Genomic DNA, 13852 nt, shown 5'->3' with positions numbered 1-13852 from the left:
TTGCAGATGGCCGTCTTCTCCGTGTCCCCACGTGGTCTTCCCTCTGTGTGTCTGTGTCCTAGTCGCTTCCTATAAGGACACCAGTCATATTAGATTAGGATCCACCCTTAATGACCTCATGTTAACTTACTCATCAATACTTCCTTTGAGAATTGCTTTCTTTAGGACTCCAAAGAGTCACATTCTGAGGTTAGAACTTCAATAGATGAATCTGGGGAGGGGGAGGGGACGCAATTCAGCGCATCAACTGAGGGCTTTTACCGAGGGTCCCCTAGGTGCCCAGCACTGTGGACATTGGCACAGATTCTCACGACAGTCCTGGAAGGTAGCGCTTGATGGTGCCTGTTGTTCAGGTGAGCAGACTCAGGTCCCGGGAAAGGAAGTGACCTGCCCAAGGTAGTAGAGCTGGGCGGCCTCATCCCAGGCTCTCTCCCCACGCTGCAGCCACCCTCCCACCATGGGCGTGTTCCTAAGGCCTGCACCGACCTTTGTGCTACAGAAGTGGATGCTGAGTCCCTGAAGGGGCAGGACTGGCGGAGAGGTCAAGCAGCCTGAACTACCTTCCCTGCCACACCCCATGTCTGCAAAGCGCTGCTCCCCAGGGGCAGCCCTGCTGCACACTCCAAACCAATAAAGTTTTCTATTTTGTCTACTTCAACGACTCCCCTCTGCTGGCAGCCTCAGTCTCCCGACCCCCGAACCCACACCCTTGGCTCGCTCTCCTCGGTCTGAGAAAGGAGGATCCAAAAGAACTGGGGAGAGCCAGCCCCGCCCCGTAGGCCAAGTGAGGCCTGCCACCTAGTGGACACGGGGAGGATCGTCAAGGCGGGCTGCCCTACGGCGCAGGAGGGGAGGGCCCAGAGCTGAATCCCAGCCCCGGGCTGTGGCGGGAGAGACGCCCCCTTCCAGACCTTGGGCTGAGAGAGCAGAGCCTGACCTCAGGCTGTGGGGAGATCGAAGCCCCCCTTCCAGACCTTGGGCTGAGGGCGGGACCCAGACTGGAGGCTGGAGGAGGGCAGAAGAGGCGAGGCCTGGGGCTTCAGGAAGGGATGGGTGGCAAGGCCCAGGGGTGGGTTGGTCTCTGTCCTGAGAAAAGCAGGACAAAGACCAGCCCACCCAGAGATGCCCCCCACCCCATGCTGCCCAAATGGGGAGACCCTGGGCAGCGGTCTTAACCCAGCAGCCCAAAGGTTTAAGGCCCTGGCTCTCCTCCCCTCCCCTTCCCTCCCTTCCCCTCGCCTGGGCTTTTGACCCCTCCCAGCCCCTCCCCTCGCCTCCACCACCTTTGCCCGGTGGTGGTGACGTTGCGGTGTCTCTGGCGCAGACCAGGCCGGAGGCTGGGGCTGGATCCTGGCGGCCATGTTCTCCCTGCTGTCCCTCCCCTCCTGGCTCCCCAGCCTCCCCTCCCTTGAGTGGGGCTCCGGCCTCCTCGACGCCCTCCTGCAAGGTGAGCCCCTCCCCCATCCCCCTCAGCCCCACCCCCTCCGGGGCACCAGCCCGGCGCAAGACGAACCCCACCCACGTGCGTCTCCCACCGCCCCCTCCTCTAACCCTACCAAGCTGCCTACCCTCCCTACTAACCCTGTCAGGCCTCGTCGGGGCCTGCGGAGTCTCCATCCTGAACAACCTCCTGAAGGTCTACTTCTTCGTGGGCTGTACCAAGTGAGTGCCCGCCTCCCCGGCCCCCTCCCAGGCCCCTGGAGCCCACACTGCATGCGACTCTGGCCTCCTCCGAGGGCAGGACTGGGAGGGAGAGACCACCCGTCCTTAACCCCCAGGGTGTGGCTGGGGGCACCGGTACCCCCTCCAGGGACGAGGCTGGTGGTTCTGCCCCTCTGCCCGTGCCCCCTCTACCTCCACAGTGACCCGGAGCGGCGGCTTGAAAAGGAACGGCTGCGGGCCCAGTGGGCCTCGCTGGAGACCGTGCACCTGGCAGGGCTGGCCCTGATCCTGACCGTCGTGCAGGTCCGGGTCGCCGCCCTTGTGGTGCTCGAGTTCTCCCTCCGGGCTGTCTCCATGCTGCTTTCCCTGGACAAGGTAAGACCACAGGCAGGTGGTGGGTGAGGACTGCCCGGCCCTGGGCCCTAGTTTTCACCCCCAAATACAGGAAACTGGGCCCGGTTGTCATCGCCAAAGCCAAGTCTCCACTCAGAGTGGACACCACCCCAGTCCAAGAAGATAACACAGCAGCTCCCGGATGTCGAGAGCTTCCCGTGAGCCAGGCACGGTGCTAGATGCTTTGAGTGCATCGTCTCATCCTCAGAACCACAAGGGATAAAAGTCTGCTGTGATTCCGATCTCCCACATGGGAAACTAAGGGTCAGAGATGCTACGTGGCTTATCTGTGGCCAACAACCAGCAAGAAGTAGAGTCGGGCTTTGAACCCAGGCCTCGAAGGCTTTGAGCCACCACCCTTCAGCAAGCAGATAGGTCCCAAGTAATAATCACGATTGAAATTAAGCTGAAAGAAATGATTCCAGTAGGGCTTGACCTGAAGGCAATATTCCCTCTTCGGGAACGGCCTCCCACAGAGTGGACCACCTGTACCTTGACACCCTCTGGGTCCCCGCGCGGTGAGGAGTGGGCTGAGCGCACACAATCGTGGCCCCTCTCTGCCCCCTCCCCCTCCCAGGGCGCCCGGGGCACCGAGAGGCTGCAGCTGTACCTACTGTGCCAGTACTCGCTGGGCTGCGGGCTGACCTGCAGCCTGAGCTTCCTGCAGGAGGGCGCCCCGCACCGCACGCTGAACCTGCTGCTGGGCCTGGGGCTGGCCGCGCTGCTCCGCTCGGGCACCCGGCGCCTCCGCCGCCACGTCTGCCAGCTCTACGAGCTGCACAGTAGCCAGCGCTACTGTGGGGTCTGCCTGGGCCTGCTGGCTGGCGCTTGCAGCCTCCCCCGGCTGCTGGGCCGCGCCCTGGCCGTGACCTTTGCAGTGGGCAACCTGGCAGCCGTGACCCTCCTCAACCGGGACTTCCTGACCACCTCGGAGGCTGTGCGTTTCTGGATGCCGCTCACCATCTGCTACGCCCTGCTGGTCATCTACATGCAGGGTGAGGGTCGCGGGCGGCAGTTCATTCACTTGACACTCACATCCCACCGTCTGACCCAGGCCCAGTGCTGTGCTAGGCCCTGGGGAGGCCGACGACACTCAGACCCTGCCCCTGCCATCCCAGAGCACCCAGCCTGCTAGCAGGGGCCACACAGTGGGGCAACTCAGATAAGGGTGCAGCGTGCAGGGGGAGCCTGGAGACAGGGTACTTGAATTGGGCCTTGAAGGATAAGCAGGAGCCCCTGGGAGAGATGAGGGAGCAAAGGAAATCCTGGCAGAGGGAACCATAAATGCCAAAGCCCAGAAGTGAGACAAGGCATGAAAACGGAGTGCTGTCACGGAGGCAAGTGGAGCAGATGAGGCTGGCTGGGTTCACAGGGGCCTGATGGAGAGCTGTCATCATCCTGGCAAGGCAGTGTGATGAGAAGCCATTGCAGGGGTTTTTTTTAATTTTTTTTATTTTATTTTTTTATTTTTTACTTTTTTGCGGTACACGGGCCTCTCACTGTTGTGGCCTCTCCCGTTGCGGAGCACAGGCTCCGGACGCGCAGGCTCAGCGGCCATGGCTCACGGGCCCAGCCGCTCCGCGGCATGTGGGATCTTCCCGAACCGGGGCACAAACCGGTGTCCCCTGCATCGGCAGGCGGACTCTCAACCACTGCGCCACCAGGGAAGCCCCATAGCAGGGTTTTAAGCAGGGGAAAGTGACCTGATCAGATCTGGGCTCTAGGAGGAGCCACCTGGCTGCAGGGTAGGGATGGGATGGAAGAGTCAGGACAAGGAAGGGCAGTCAGGCAGGCAGAACAGCAGGTACAAAGGCCCTGTGGTGGGAAGGAATCTAGCATGCTTGGTGAAAACTTGGATCGCTGGGGCTAGAGAGCAAGGGGGACCAAGTCAGAGATGAGATGAGGTCGGAGAGGGGACTCCGGTCACATGGGGCAGGACCTCCCAAGGTGAGGAGTTTGGAGTTTACTCCAAATGCAGTGGGAAGTCCTGGGAGGATTGTAAGCAGGGGAATGATTTCACCTCGTTAGTGTGTTGGGAAGGCTACCGGCTGCTGAGTACACGCTGAGTTGTAGGGTCAAGATCAGAAGACGGGAGCCCAGTGAGGAGCCTGCTGTGAGAGATGAAGGGCGCTGGGACCCAGATCTACTTGGTAGAAAGAGCTCGTAGGGCTTCCTGATGGAACGGACGAGGGAGTGCAGGAAAGAGGAGTCAGGACACCTCCTGTCCTGACTGCAGGGGGAGACTTGGGGTGGGCAGTGAGGCCTGGGAGGAAGAAGCACCCCTGTAGTTGCTGGGAGTGGGTGTGGGGTGAGAAGGAAGGGAGCGGGGCTGCCTGGCGAGGGGAAGGCACGCACTGAGGAGAGCGGTGGGGGGAGCTGGGGGGTCCAGGCAAGCGACTCGGCGGGACCTCAGGGCAGGCAGACAGGCGGACGGTGACAGGGACCGTGTCTCTGCAGAGGAGCGGCAGCAGCATCCCGGCCTGCAGAGCCAGGTCCAGACGGTGCTGGTACGCATGTGCGGCCTCTTTCTGCTGCTGCTGACCGTGGGCCGCTGGCTGGACCTCGTGGGCATCTTCACCTCCCTGCTGGGCGAGTTCTGGTGCCTGCTGGACACCCGCACCCTGTTTGATCTTTGCCAGATACAGGTGGGCACCCCCTCCCTGAACGTGCCCCAGACACTGAAGCCTCACTCCAGACAGCCCTGGGAGCCTTGATAGGTTTTCAGAAGAGCCGGGTGACCTCCGTTGGGGTGGGGGTCGGAGGCGGCTGAAATCCCCTCTCCTACCTGGGGTTAACTTTTGACCCCTCGGTAGCCAGGGTCACTAGGAACGGGGCGGGCGCCCCCCACCCTATCCAGTGCCCCAGAAGACCCCGAACGGGAGGAAGGTCCTGAAAATCGGGAGGCTGAGGGCCCCCTGCGGGATGGGGGAACTGAGGGGCACCCTCCATCCCTTCCTCCCTGCCTGCCCTCAGGATTTCCCATCCCAGAGGCCTTACGCGTCAGCTCCAAGCCAGCCCCAGCCCTCGGCACCTGCCCAGCCGCAGGGGACGGCCCCCTCCTGACTTACTTCAGCGAGGACCTGGAGTCTCTCAGAGCCGCCCGGGCTCACCTGGAGGCCTTGACCCCAGGATACTGCCTGGCGGCAGGACGGCAGGGCTGCCCCCCACCTGGAGCACTGGGGGCCCCCGGGAGGGAGGAGAGGATTTGGGGCTGGGCCCCTCAGAGGGTGGGGATGCATGGAGGCTGCTGGGTTAACCCTCTTTTTCTCAGGGTGGGCAATGGGTACAGCCCCTCAGCCCTGCCTTCCCGGAGCGTTGGGGGGTGGGGAGAGATTGTATCCTCAGAATGGCTTCCTCCTTTACCAACCTCCCTTGCCCTGTCCACAGACAGTAAAGGTGATTCTCTCAGATTTGTCTCAGAATCATGAACACACAGAGAGGTGAAGAGGCTTTCCTAAGGCCACAGAGCTCTCTGACTGAGGCAGGCTCCTGGGATATGGGCCAGCTGGGTCCCTGGGGTTCAGGAATTTACTATTGTTGTGGCTGAGGACATGACAGGGATGCAGTGGCGTGGATGGGCACGTTGTCTGGGACTCACCTGCTTCTTGGGTGGTTGATGACCACATCCTGTCCCATCCTAGGCTAAGAAACAACTGGAGGGAGTATGATGCCTAGGCCTCTATTGGTGCTCTTGGTCCCCAGCCTCTGACCCTGACACGAGGATCCTTCCCGTCTCAGCCCTGTTCAGCCTCGTATCCCCTGCAGGGCCCAGCTCATGAAGGCCACAGAGTATATGGAAAAAGGTTGGGTACCAGCTCCCCTGCTTACCTGCTGTGTGGCCTTGGGTAGGCCACTGCCCCTCTCTGAGCCTGTCAGAAGAACAACTACCATGTGTTGGGCACTGCGCTGAGCATTTTTATTATCTCATTTCATTTTAACATCAGCCCCAAGAGGCAGGTACTCTTATCCCTTTTTAGATTCAGAAACCGAGGCTCAGAGAGACTAAGTAACTTGCTCAAGGACACACAGCTAGTTAGTAGCAAGACAGGATTTGAATCAGGTAGCCTGACCCGCAGAGTTCAAGTGCTGTGCATGTTCCCTGCTCCCCACTTCTTGTTGAAGAATTGGGGCCAGGGAAACTAACAGAGGTGGGCGTAAAAAATATGGCAGGTCCATTCCTGGTAGGTTCTGGAATGTTGTTCCCACCACCTTCTGTCCAGGTTAGCCTGAGGCTCTACCCACACCCATGTTCTCCTGGCCCAGGCACCCAGCCCACGAGGTAGTTTGTGTCCATGGGGATTGAGGGCCCCAACTCGGAGGCCCTTTCCCAGGAGGGACCCCATAGAGCAAAGGAGACTTCCAAAGGGGTTGTGAGGGTCAGGACTTCCAAAGGGGTTGTGAGGGTCAGGTTGTCTGGGAGAGGCAGGGGAGGCACCAGGGAGGAGGTGGGACCTGGAGAAGGTTCTTAGAGGATTCCAGGCTCTAATGGGTCCCACATCTCAGCAAAGCCCACAGTGGTCACCCGAAGTCTACTGCTTTGGAGCATACAGAGTCTGGCCTAAGATTCCACTCCCCACCCTGGGTGCACCTGAGATACAGGGACAGGCTGGCCCCAAGGCCGGACGGGGCGGTTTCAGCTCATTCCTCCAGGAATGGCCACCAACAGACAGTTCGAGCCCAACTTCTGATCCCCTGCTCTCCATCCCACCCCCAGGAGGGGCCTTTCAGCCCCAGAGTAACTGAGGTGGGGGAAGTGCTTGTGGATGCCCCTCCCCCAATACAGAACCCAGCCCCCCTCTGCCTGGGAGTGTGCTTGGTTCCCTCTGGGCAGGAAACTTGCCCCAGTCTAGGAGGAAATGGCTCAGTTAGGTGAGCACAAGGCCAGCCCCTTGCCAGAGCCAGACTGGACACCGGGTTCCAACTCGGGCCTGATGTTTTTGCTGGAAGGTTCCCTGGCCTCCCAGCCCCCCACACAGCCCGGGACCCGGTGGGGACAGGGCTGGGAGGAGATTGGACTTGGCAGTCCTTTCCTTTTTATGGGCACAGGGACTGTTTTCCAAACAAAAATTGGGCCACGTGGGCTGGAATAGTATTCTTTTCTTATCTATTAAATTATTTTTGTGAAAACTCTGACAAGGGTATAAAAATTAGATCACTCTAGTGAGCCCTACCAAACAAAGAGAACTAGGCCTGAAGTCCAGAGGGCAGAGGAGATCGAAAAGGCACGGTCTGCAGCAGGGCCATGAAGCTGGACTTGTTCTGCCATGGACCATGAGATCCCCAATCCTGGGCCCGAAACCACATCCTTCTGAAGAGGTGGGAAACCCGAGCCCCAGTCCCTGCTGAGAGGGAACGGTACCTCTGGAGCACCTGGGGTTGGGGTGAGCCTTCCTGCTCCCTCCTGAGCCCCCGCACCTGTGGGTTTTCTGAGCTATGGCATTGTCCCTCTTGATGTCCTGCATTCCTTCCCCTATTCCTGAACATCTGCATGGGGCGAGGCTCTGGGGCAAACCCTGAGGATAAGCAAGATGCCCAAGTAGCAACTGGTGCTGGAAAAAAAAAAAAAAAGTTGGGCCTGGGGACAGAGTGACGGGGTGAAGGAGGGTGTATTTGTCATCTACAGCTATGTAGCAAATGACCCCAAAACAGCAGCGTAAAGCAACAGACACTTATCATCTCGCTTTTTCTGGGGGTTGGGAATCCAGGTGCAGCTTGGCTGGGTCTTCTGGCTCAGAGTCTCACAGGCCACAGTCAAGGTGTCACCTAAGGCTGTGGTGTCATCCTAAGGCTCGACTGGAGCAGGATCCACTTCCAGTCTCACTCACGTTGCTGTCGGCAGGATTCAGTCTATCACGGGCTAGTGGACCGAGGGGCTCAGTTCCTCTCTGGCTATTGGCCAGGGTCTCCCTCAGTTCCTTGCCACGTGGGCCTCTCCATGGGGCAGCCCACGACATGGCAGCCAGCTTCCCTCTGTGATGCAAGTCAGGGAGACAGGCAGAAGATGAGCAGGACAGAAGTCACCATCTTTGTAACCCCATGTTAAAAGCGACATCCCATTCTTCTGCTCTATTCTGTTGGTTAGAAGCAAGTCACTGGGTCTAGCCCACCCTTTAGAGAAAGGGATTACACAAGGGCATGGCAGAGGGTGGGGGTTCTCAGGGGGCCGTTTTAGAAGCTGCCTTCCACAGAAGGCTTCTTTGAGGAGACCTGAATGGACTGCAGGAGCAGGCCAAGCGGAAAGCTGAGGGAAGAACACCCCAGGCTGAGAGAACGGCACGGGTAAAGGCCCTGAGGTGGGAACAAGCTGGGAGAATCCAGGAACAGCAGGAAATTTAGCATGGCTGGAGCCTCACAGAGAGGATGGAGTGGCGGGAATGAGGTCACAGAGGTGGGCAGGGACCAGATTGCTCAGGGCCACAGCCAGCATTAGGAATTTATTCCCCTGTGATGGGCAGCTAGTGGAGGGTTTGCACATGGAGGTGACATAATCTGACTTTTACGTTTTTATTTTATTATTATTTTTTTTTTTTGCGGTTCGCAGGCCTCTCACTGTTGTGGCCTCTCCTGTTGCGGAGCACAGGCTCCGGACGCACAGGCTCAGCGGCCATGGCTCACGGGCCCGGCCGCTCCGCGGCATGTGGGATCTTCCTGGACCGGGGCACGAACCCGAGTCCCCTGCATCGGCAGGCGGACTCTCAACCACTGCGCCACCAGGGAAGCCCTGACTTTTACGTTTTTAAAGGATTCCTCTCCTTGCTGTTTTTAGAATAGACAGTGTAGGAACAGTAAACCAGTTTGAAGGCATTTAAAACAACCCAGATGAGAGCACGGGGGCTTGGACCAGGGTGGTGGCCGTGGGGGTGGCCAGGATGGTTGGATTCTGAACATGTTTTGAGAGATTGATAAGATTTCCTGGTCAATTAGATGTGGGCTTGAGAGGAAGAGAGGAATCCTGGGAACTCTTTGATTTGGGACCTGAGCAACTGGGTGAATGAGATGAGGGCCTCCAGGGTCAGAGCAGGGTTACCTCAAGCAGGTGTGGTCAGCATCAGTGGAGGGTCCAGGTGTTGTGAAGGGTGGGATGTGGTCTGGGGTTCAGAGAGACCTCGCTGACAAAGAGCTGCAGAAACCAATCCTGAAGGTTGAGGGGGAGTTCCCAGGACATGGGGTGGTGGTGAAGCCCAGGCAGGTCTCAAGGCTCCTGAGTGGCCTGAGGGATGGAGGAGGGGTCGGGTCAGTGTGGCTGGAGCCCAGGAGGCAACGGGCACAGTGGTGGGAGATGCTGTCACGGAAGTGGGCTGGGGCCAGATCGCCAGGACAGGGAAGGGGTTTTGCGTTTTCCCTAAGAGCAGCGGGAGCCGCAGAAGGGGTGTCGGGGCGTGTGATGATCACGTGCTGCTTTAGCGAGATGGCCTGGCCGGCTTGGAGAGTGGATTGCAAGGAGTAAGAGCAGGGCGAGTCCAATTTTAAGGGTCTCCTTTAGGGACTTCCCTGGCGGTCCAATGGTTAGGACTCCACACTTCCAAGGCAGGGGGCGCAGGTTTGATCACTGGTCAGGGAACTAAGATCCCACATGCCGCATGGTGCGGCCGAAAAAAAAAAAGAAAGGGTCCCTTTTAGAAAAAAGCATACAAAATTCATATGAAAGTGAATATTGATTGAGAATGGGAAAGAAAAGCAGGACGAGCTGCTGGAACCCTGGAGATCTGGGTCCTTCTTCTGACATCTCTGTGGGCAGTTTGCCAGGAACACTTAGAGAGAAATGTTTCCTGAGTGTAACCTGGCTGCCCCTCCCTCCTACAACACTTCATTACTTCCAGAGACCCCCAGTCCTCACAGGGGCCGTGCAAGTGAGAGGCCTGGGCATAAGTTTCATTAACTTCACAGTAAGCCCACCTCTGCGGAAGAGAGAAGCGGGGAGGCCGGCGAGGGGCCCTGGCAGGGTCTAGGCCACATTACACTTCAGCAAGGAGGCGTCTCAGGGATGGGGGTCCTCACTGCCAGAGAGCAGTGAGGTGTTGGATAGATGCTGGTGGAGGCTCGCAGTGAAGCGGGAGCTCAAGGAGGGGCCTGGGGTCAGTGGGGGAACGGGGCTCTGCCCCCGGCAAGCAGCCGAGGGCTTGGGGCAGGCTCAGGGACCCTCCCAAGTGAGTGATGCCAGGACTTCCTTTCCTCTGTCCATAGAAGGGGCTCTGACCTTCAAGGCCTGGGTCAAGGACGGGCCTTTCCAGCCCACTGAGACTCACGCCCCGCCATGGCCACCCCACACGTCCCGCCCCTCATTGTGAAGGCTGTGCGGGTGTGCTTAGTGGAGGGGGGGCTGTGGGAACCGGGGGGTCCAGCCAGAGCCAGCTCAGGACACTGGACCGGGAGGGGATTAAGAGCCAGACGTTGTTGTCACGGCCAGGTCTAGAGGCTGGGCCCTGCCTGGCCCAAGTGGACACAGGCTTGGGGGCCTGAGAGTGGGGAACTCCATGTGGCTATAACTGTGGCTTGGTTACTCCCTACTTGGTTTTTGAACATTTCCCTACACGCTTGGCCTGTTTAGTAAAAGGGGGCTTGGAGCTAGACTACATGGGCTTGAAAGAAGCTTCCTAACGGAGATGACCCTGAGCAAGTTACTCTCTCTGTGCCTCAGTTTCCCCACTTGTTGAGAGGACTGAACAGGATGATGGACGTAGGCCACTTAGACCGGAGCCTGACTGTGGCCTCTAGGGCCCTCCGCATCGCCCCCTCCCCACAAGGGACTGCAACTCAGTCTCGGCCAAGCCCTTCTGGTGTGAAGGGTCAGTGAACACGCTGAGTAAGAGGGACTGGGAAGGAGGCACCACCGGCTCAGGCTGCAGAAGCAGGAACGGATCTCAGCGAAGCAAGAGAATGAAGAGGTCTCCCGCCTCCCCGTTTTGTCCACCAGACTGCTCCCCGGGTAGAGGAAGAAGAAGCATGTTTGCATTTTATGTGCAAAGAGCTGCGTGAGGAATTGTAAGCCTGAGCTCCGTATTTTTCTTGCATTATTTTCCCCCAGCCTTCAGGACGACCTTGTAAGGAGTTGATTGTTCTTTTCTCTATCTTCCCAGAGAACACTCAAGGTTCAGAGAAATTAAGTGACTTGCCCAAGGTCACAGAGCTAATAAGTGGGGGAGCCAACATCCAAATTCAAGTGGGTCTGACTCCAAAACCCAGGCTTCTTAACGGCTCACTACCCTTTACTACTTCTCATATGATTTGCATATGCAGCTCCTTAAGACCCCCTACTCTTACTCCTGCATTTCATCAGAATTACTGAGACCCTACTATGTGCCAAGCACTGTGCTGGGTGCTGGAGACATGGAGAATAATAAGACACAGCCCTGCTCCCCGTTTGGTGGGTAAAGCATATTGGTTCAACCCAGCAGCCTTGAAATGAATCCATAGGATTGACATGAGTCCTGACACCTGGAGTAATCAGAGCAGGCTTCTCAAAAGTGGTGACAGTGGTGCAGAGTTTGGAGGAAGAGATGATCCAGACCCATGGAGTCTCACCAATATTCCTCATGACTTTGCTTTAAGCCACAGAAATAGTTTTAACTGGTTGAAGAAAAATGAAGAAAAAAGAGAATGCATTGGCTCCAGAGATCCAGAGGTAGGACTTCAAGCATGGCTGGATCCAGCAGCCTAAGTGATGTAATCAGTTATCTCCTTTTTTTAAAAAGTAAATTTATTTATTTTATTTATTTATTTTTGGCTGCATTGGGTCTTCATTGCTGTACGCAGGCTTTCTCTAGTTGCGGCGAGCGGAGGCTACTCTTCGTTGCGGTGTGTGGACTTCTCATTGCAGTGGCTTCTCTCATTGCAGAGCACGGGCCCTAGGCATGCGGGCTTCAGTAATTGTGGCACGCGGGCTCAGTAGTTGTGGCTTGCAGGCTCTACGGCGCAGGCTCAGCTGTTGTGGCGCACAGGCTTAGTTGCTCCGCAGCATGTGGGATCTTCCCGAACCAGGGCTTGAATCCGTGTCCTCTGTATTGGCAGGCGGATTCTTAACCACTGCACCACCAGGGAAGCCCATTATAGATTTGGGTCTCCTTCTCTATCATCTTTGCCCTGCTGTCGTCTGTCTTGGTCCAAGTGTTGGCATAAATGGTGCCAAGCTTGCATCCTGTCACCCTGGAAAAGTACTGCCTCTTTCTACATAGTTCCAGCCAGGCACTGAGAGTGGGAGTGAGCTTTCCCAAAGAGAAATTGGGTGCTGTTACCAGAATCCAAGAAAGTGACGGTAACTGACAGGAACCACGATGTCCCTTCAATTCTCCAGCAGAACCAAGTCTTCCTTCCCTCCAGCACTTTTGTCCATCTTACTATAATATCCCAAAACCTCTGTCCTCTATATGATGGGAAGAGGAAAGCAACTCACCTGAACACCTACTAAGCACCAGGAAAATTCATCCACATTCATTCCAACAAATCCTCACAAAGCCACAGGGAGGTTCTGCTATCCCAGGCTCACGAGAGGAAACTGAGGCTCAGAGAGAAGTGACTTGCCCAAGGTAACAGGCTGGCATGTGACAGAGCTGCAGTCACTCACAGGTACTGCTGTTACTCATATCTGTGCTTGCCCCCCTCCCCCTGCAACCTGCCCCTGCTACAGTTTGTGGGAGCCCCCACTTCCCTGCACTGCTGCACCCCTGCCCAGCACCTAGCACAGTAGGTGCTCAGGAAACAAGTGCTGAACTGACCTGACTTCAAGCAGGCAGAGGGGACGATGGAGGGAGGGAGAGGAGCAGAACCGGGACAGCGAGGCCCAGGGGGGTTTCTGAGGCTGTTTGCCAAGCAGTAGACCCCAACCCGGGTGTATGATTTCAGCTTCACACGTGGGCACCCCTAGGCTAGGACTGACACTTCTGCTCTGACCTGGCCCAGGTGGAGCCTGTCCAGGGGAAAGGCAATTGAACCAATGGATGCTTCCCCACCTTGGGGTCACTGGCTCCCTGGGGGCTGCAGCTCAGGGAGCCTCAGAGGAAAAATCACAGAGGGGAGGACACCTCCATGCCACTCTCCCCAGGCTTGTCACTTTTCTTGGATCTAGCTGCAGAGCAAAGGGACCCTGTGAGCAGAGAGCTCTAGAAACCAGGTGAGAGTGATGTGGGAAGAGCCAGCGCCACCACTGGTGGGGCACCAACTCTGGACCAGGCCCCAGTGCACCCTTTCCCTGCCTCTGTCCCCAGCAGCTCTGCAAAGGGGAGCATTCATGTCTTCATTCGAGGGCAATCAGTCCAGCTGCCCCATGTTACAGGTGAGGAAATAGAGCCTCTGAGAGGGAAGGAACTTGTCCAAGGTCACAGCCAGCACCAGGGCGTTAGGAGTTAAGCCTAAGTCTGACCTCAAAGCCCATGTTTTCCCTACTGCCTTCCTCTCCCTGGAATGCCCTCCCCTATTCCTCTTGTGGCTGGTTCCTCTTCATATCCTCCCAGAGAGGCCTGCCCTAGCCCCACCCACACCCTTATTCTGTCTCAGCCCCTTGCTCGTTCCTTTATAGCACACATCACCGCCGGTAATTATGTTCATTTTTGCTGGGAGTTCCCTGGCGGTCCAGTGGTTAGGACTCAGCGCTTTCACTGACTGCCAGGGCCTGGGGTTCAATCCCTGGTCGGGGAACTAAGATCCCACAAGCCAGCTGAGGACACAGTAGGTGTCCGACTGCTCTGTGGGCAGTAGGTGCCGTGTTCCCCAGCACACTGGACAGCAGCAAATGTCCCCACTGCCCTGGACCTTGCCCCTGTCTCCCACCCCTTCCCTGCCACCCAGGGTCTCAGCTGCCACG

The 13852-nt window shown here is 57.5% G+C and overlaps 1 protein-coding gene across 2 annotated transcripts; it reads left to right on the top strand.

The window, feature by feature from the left end:
• Window positions 1-28: 28 nt before the first annotated feature.
• Window positions 29-8610, top strand: TMEM82 (transmembrane protein 82). 2 transcript variants are annotated; one of them, XM_027110070.1, is made up of 6 exons: window positions 29-1447; window positions 1590-1662; window positions 1863-2037; window positions 2633-3050; window positions 4513-4700; window positions 5029-8610. In XM_027110070.1, exons 1-6 carry the CDS (start codon window positions 1360-1362, stop codon window positions 5116-5118), a joined length of 1032 nt encoding a protein of 343 aa, XP_026965871.1. In that variant the 5' UTR covers window positions 29-1359; the 3' UTR covers window positions 5119-8610. The 2 variants fall into 2 exon arrangements, with proteins under 2 accessions (XP_026965871.1, XP_026965870.1); XM_027110069.1 differs by having other exon boundaries at window positions 29-353; window positions 445-3050.
• Window positions 8611-13852: the final 5242 nt, after the last annotated feature.

This window comes from Aethalodelphis obliquidens, unplaced genomic scaffold (genome assembly GCF_003676395.1).
Source record: "Aethalodelphis obliquidens isolate GAN/ISIS:26980383/991018 unplaced genomic scaffold, ASM367639v1 scaffold9, whole genome shotgun sequence".
In the NCBI taxonomy this organism is placed as follows: domain Eukaryota; kingdom Metazoa; phylum Chordata; class Mammalia; order Artiodactyla; family Delphinidae; genus Aethalodelphis; species Aethalodelphis obliquidens.
Note: the sequence above shows the minus strand (reverse complement) of the source record. Positions and strands in the feature narration are given on the sequence as shown.

Bases quoted from the DNA above. Each gene is read 5' to 3' on its own strand.
- TMEM82 (XM_027110070.1), top strand. From the start codon at position 1,360: ATGTTCTCCCTGCTGTCCCTCCCCTCCTGGCTCCCCAGCCTCCCCTCC. The intron at 1,448-1,589 runs GTGAGCCCCTCC...TAACCCTGTCAG, and splicing joins CCTCGACGCCCTCCTGCAAG to GCCTCGTCGGGGCCTGCGGA. The intron at 1,663-1,862 runs GTGAGTGCCCGC...CTACCTCCACAG, and splicing joins TTCTTCGTGGGCTGTACCAA to TGACCCGGAGCGGCGGCTTG.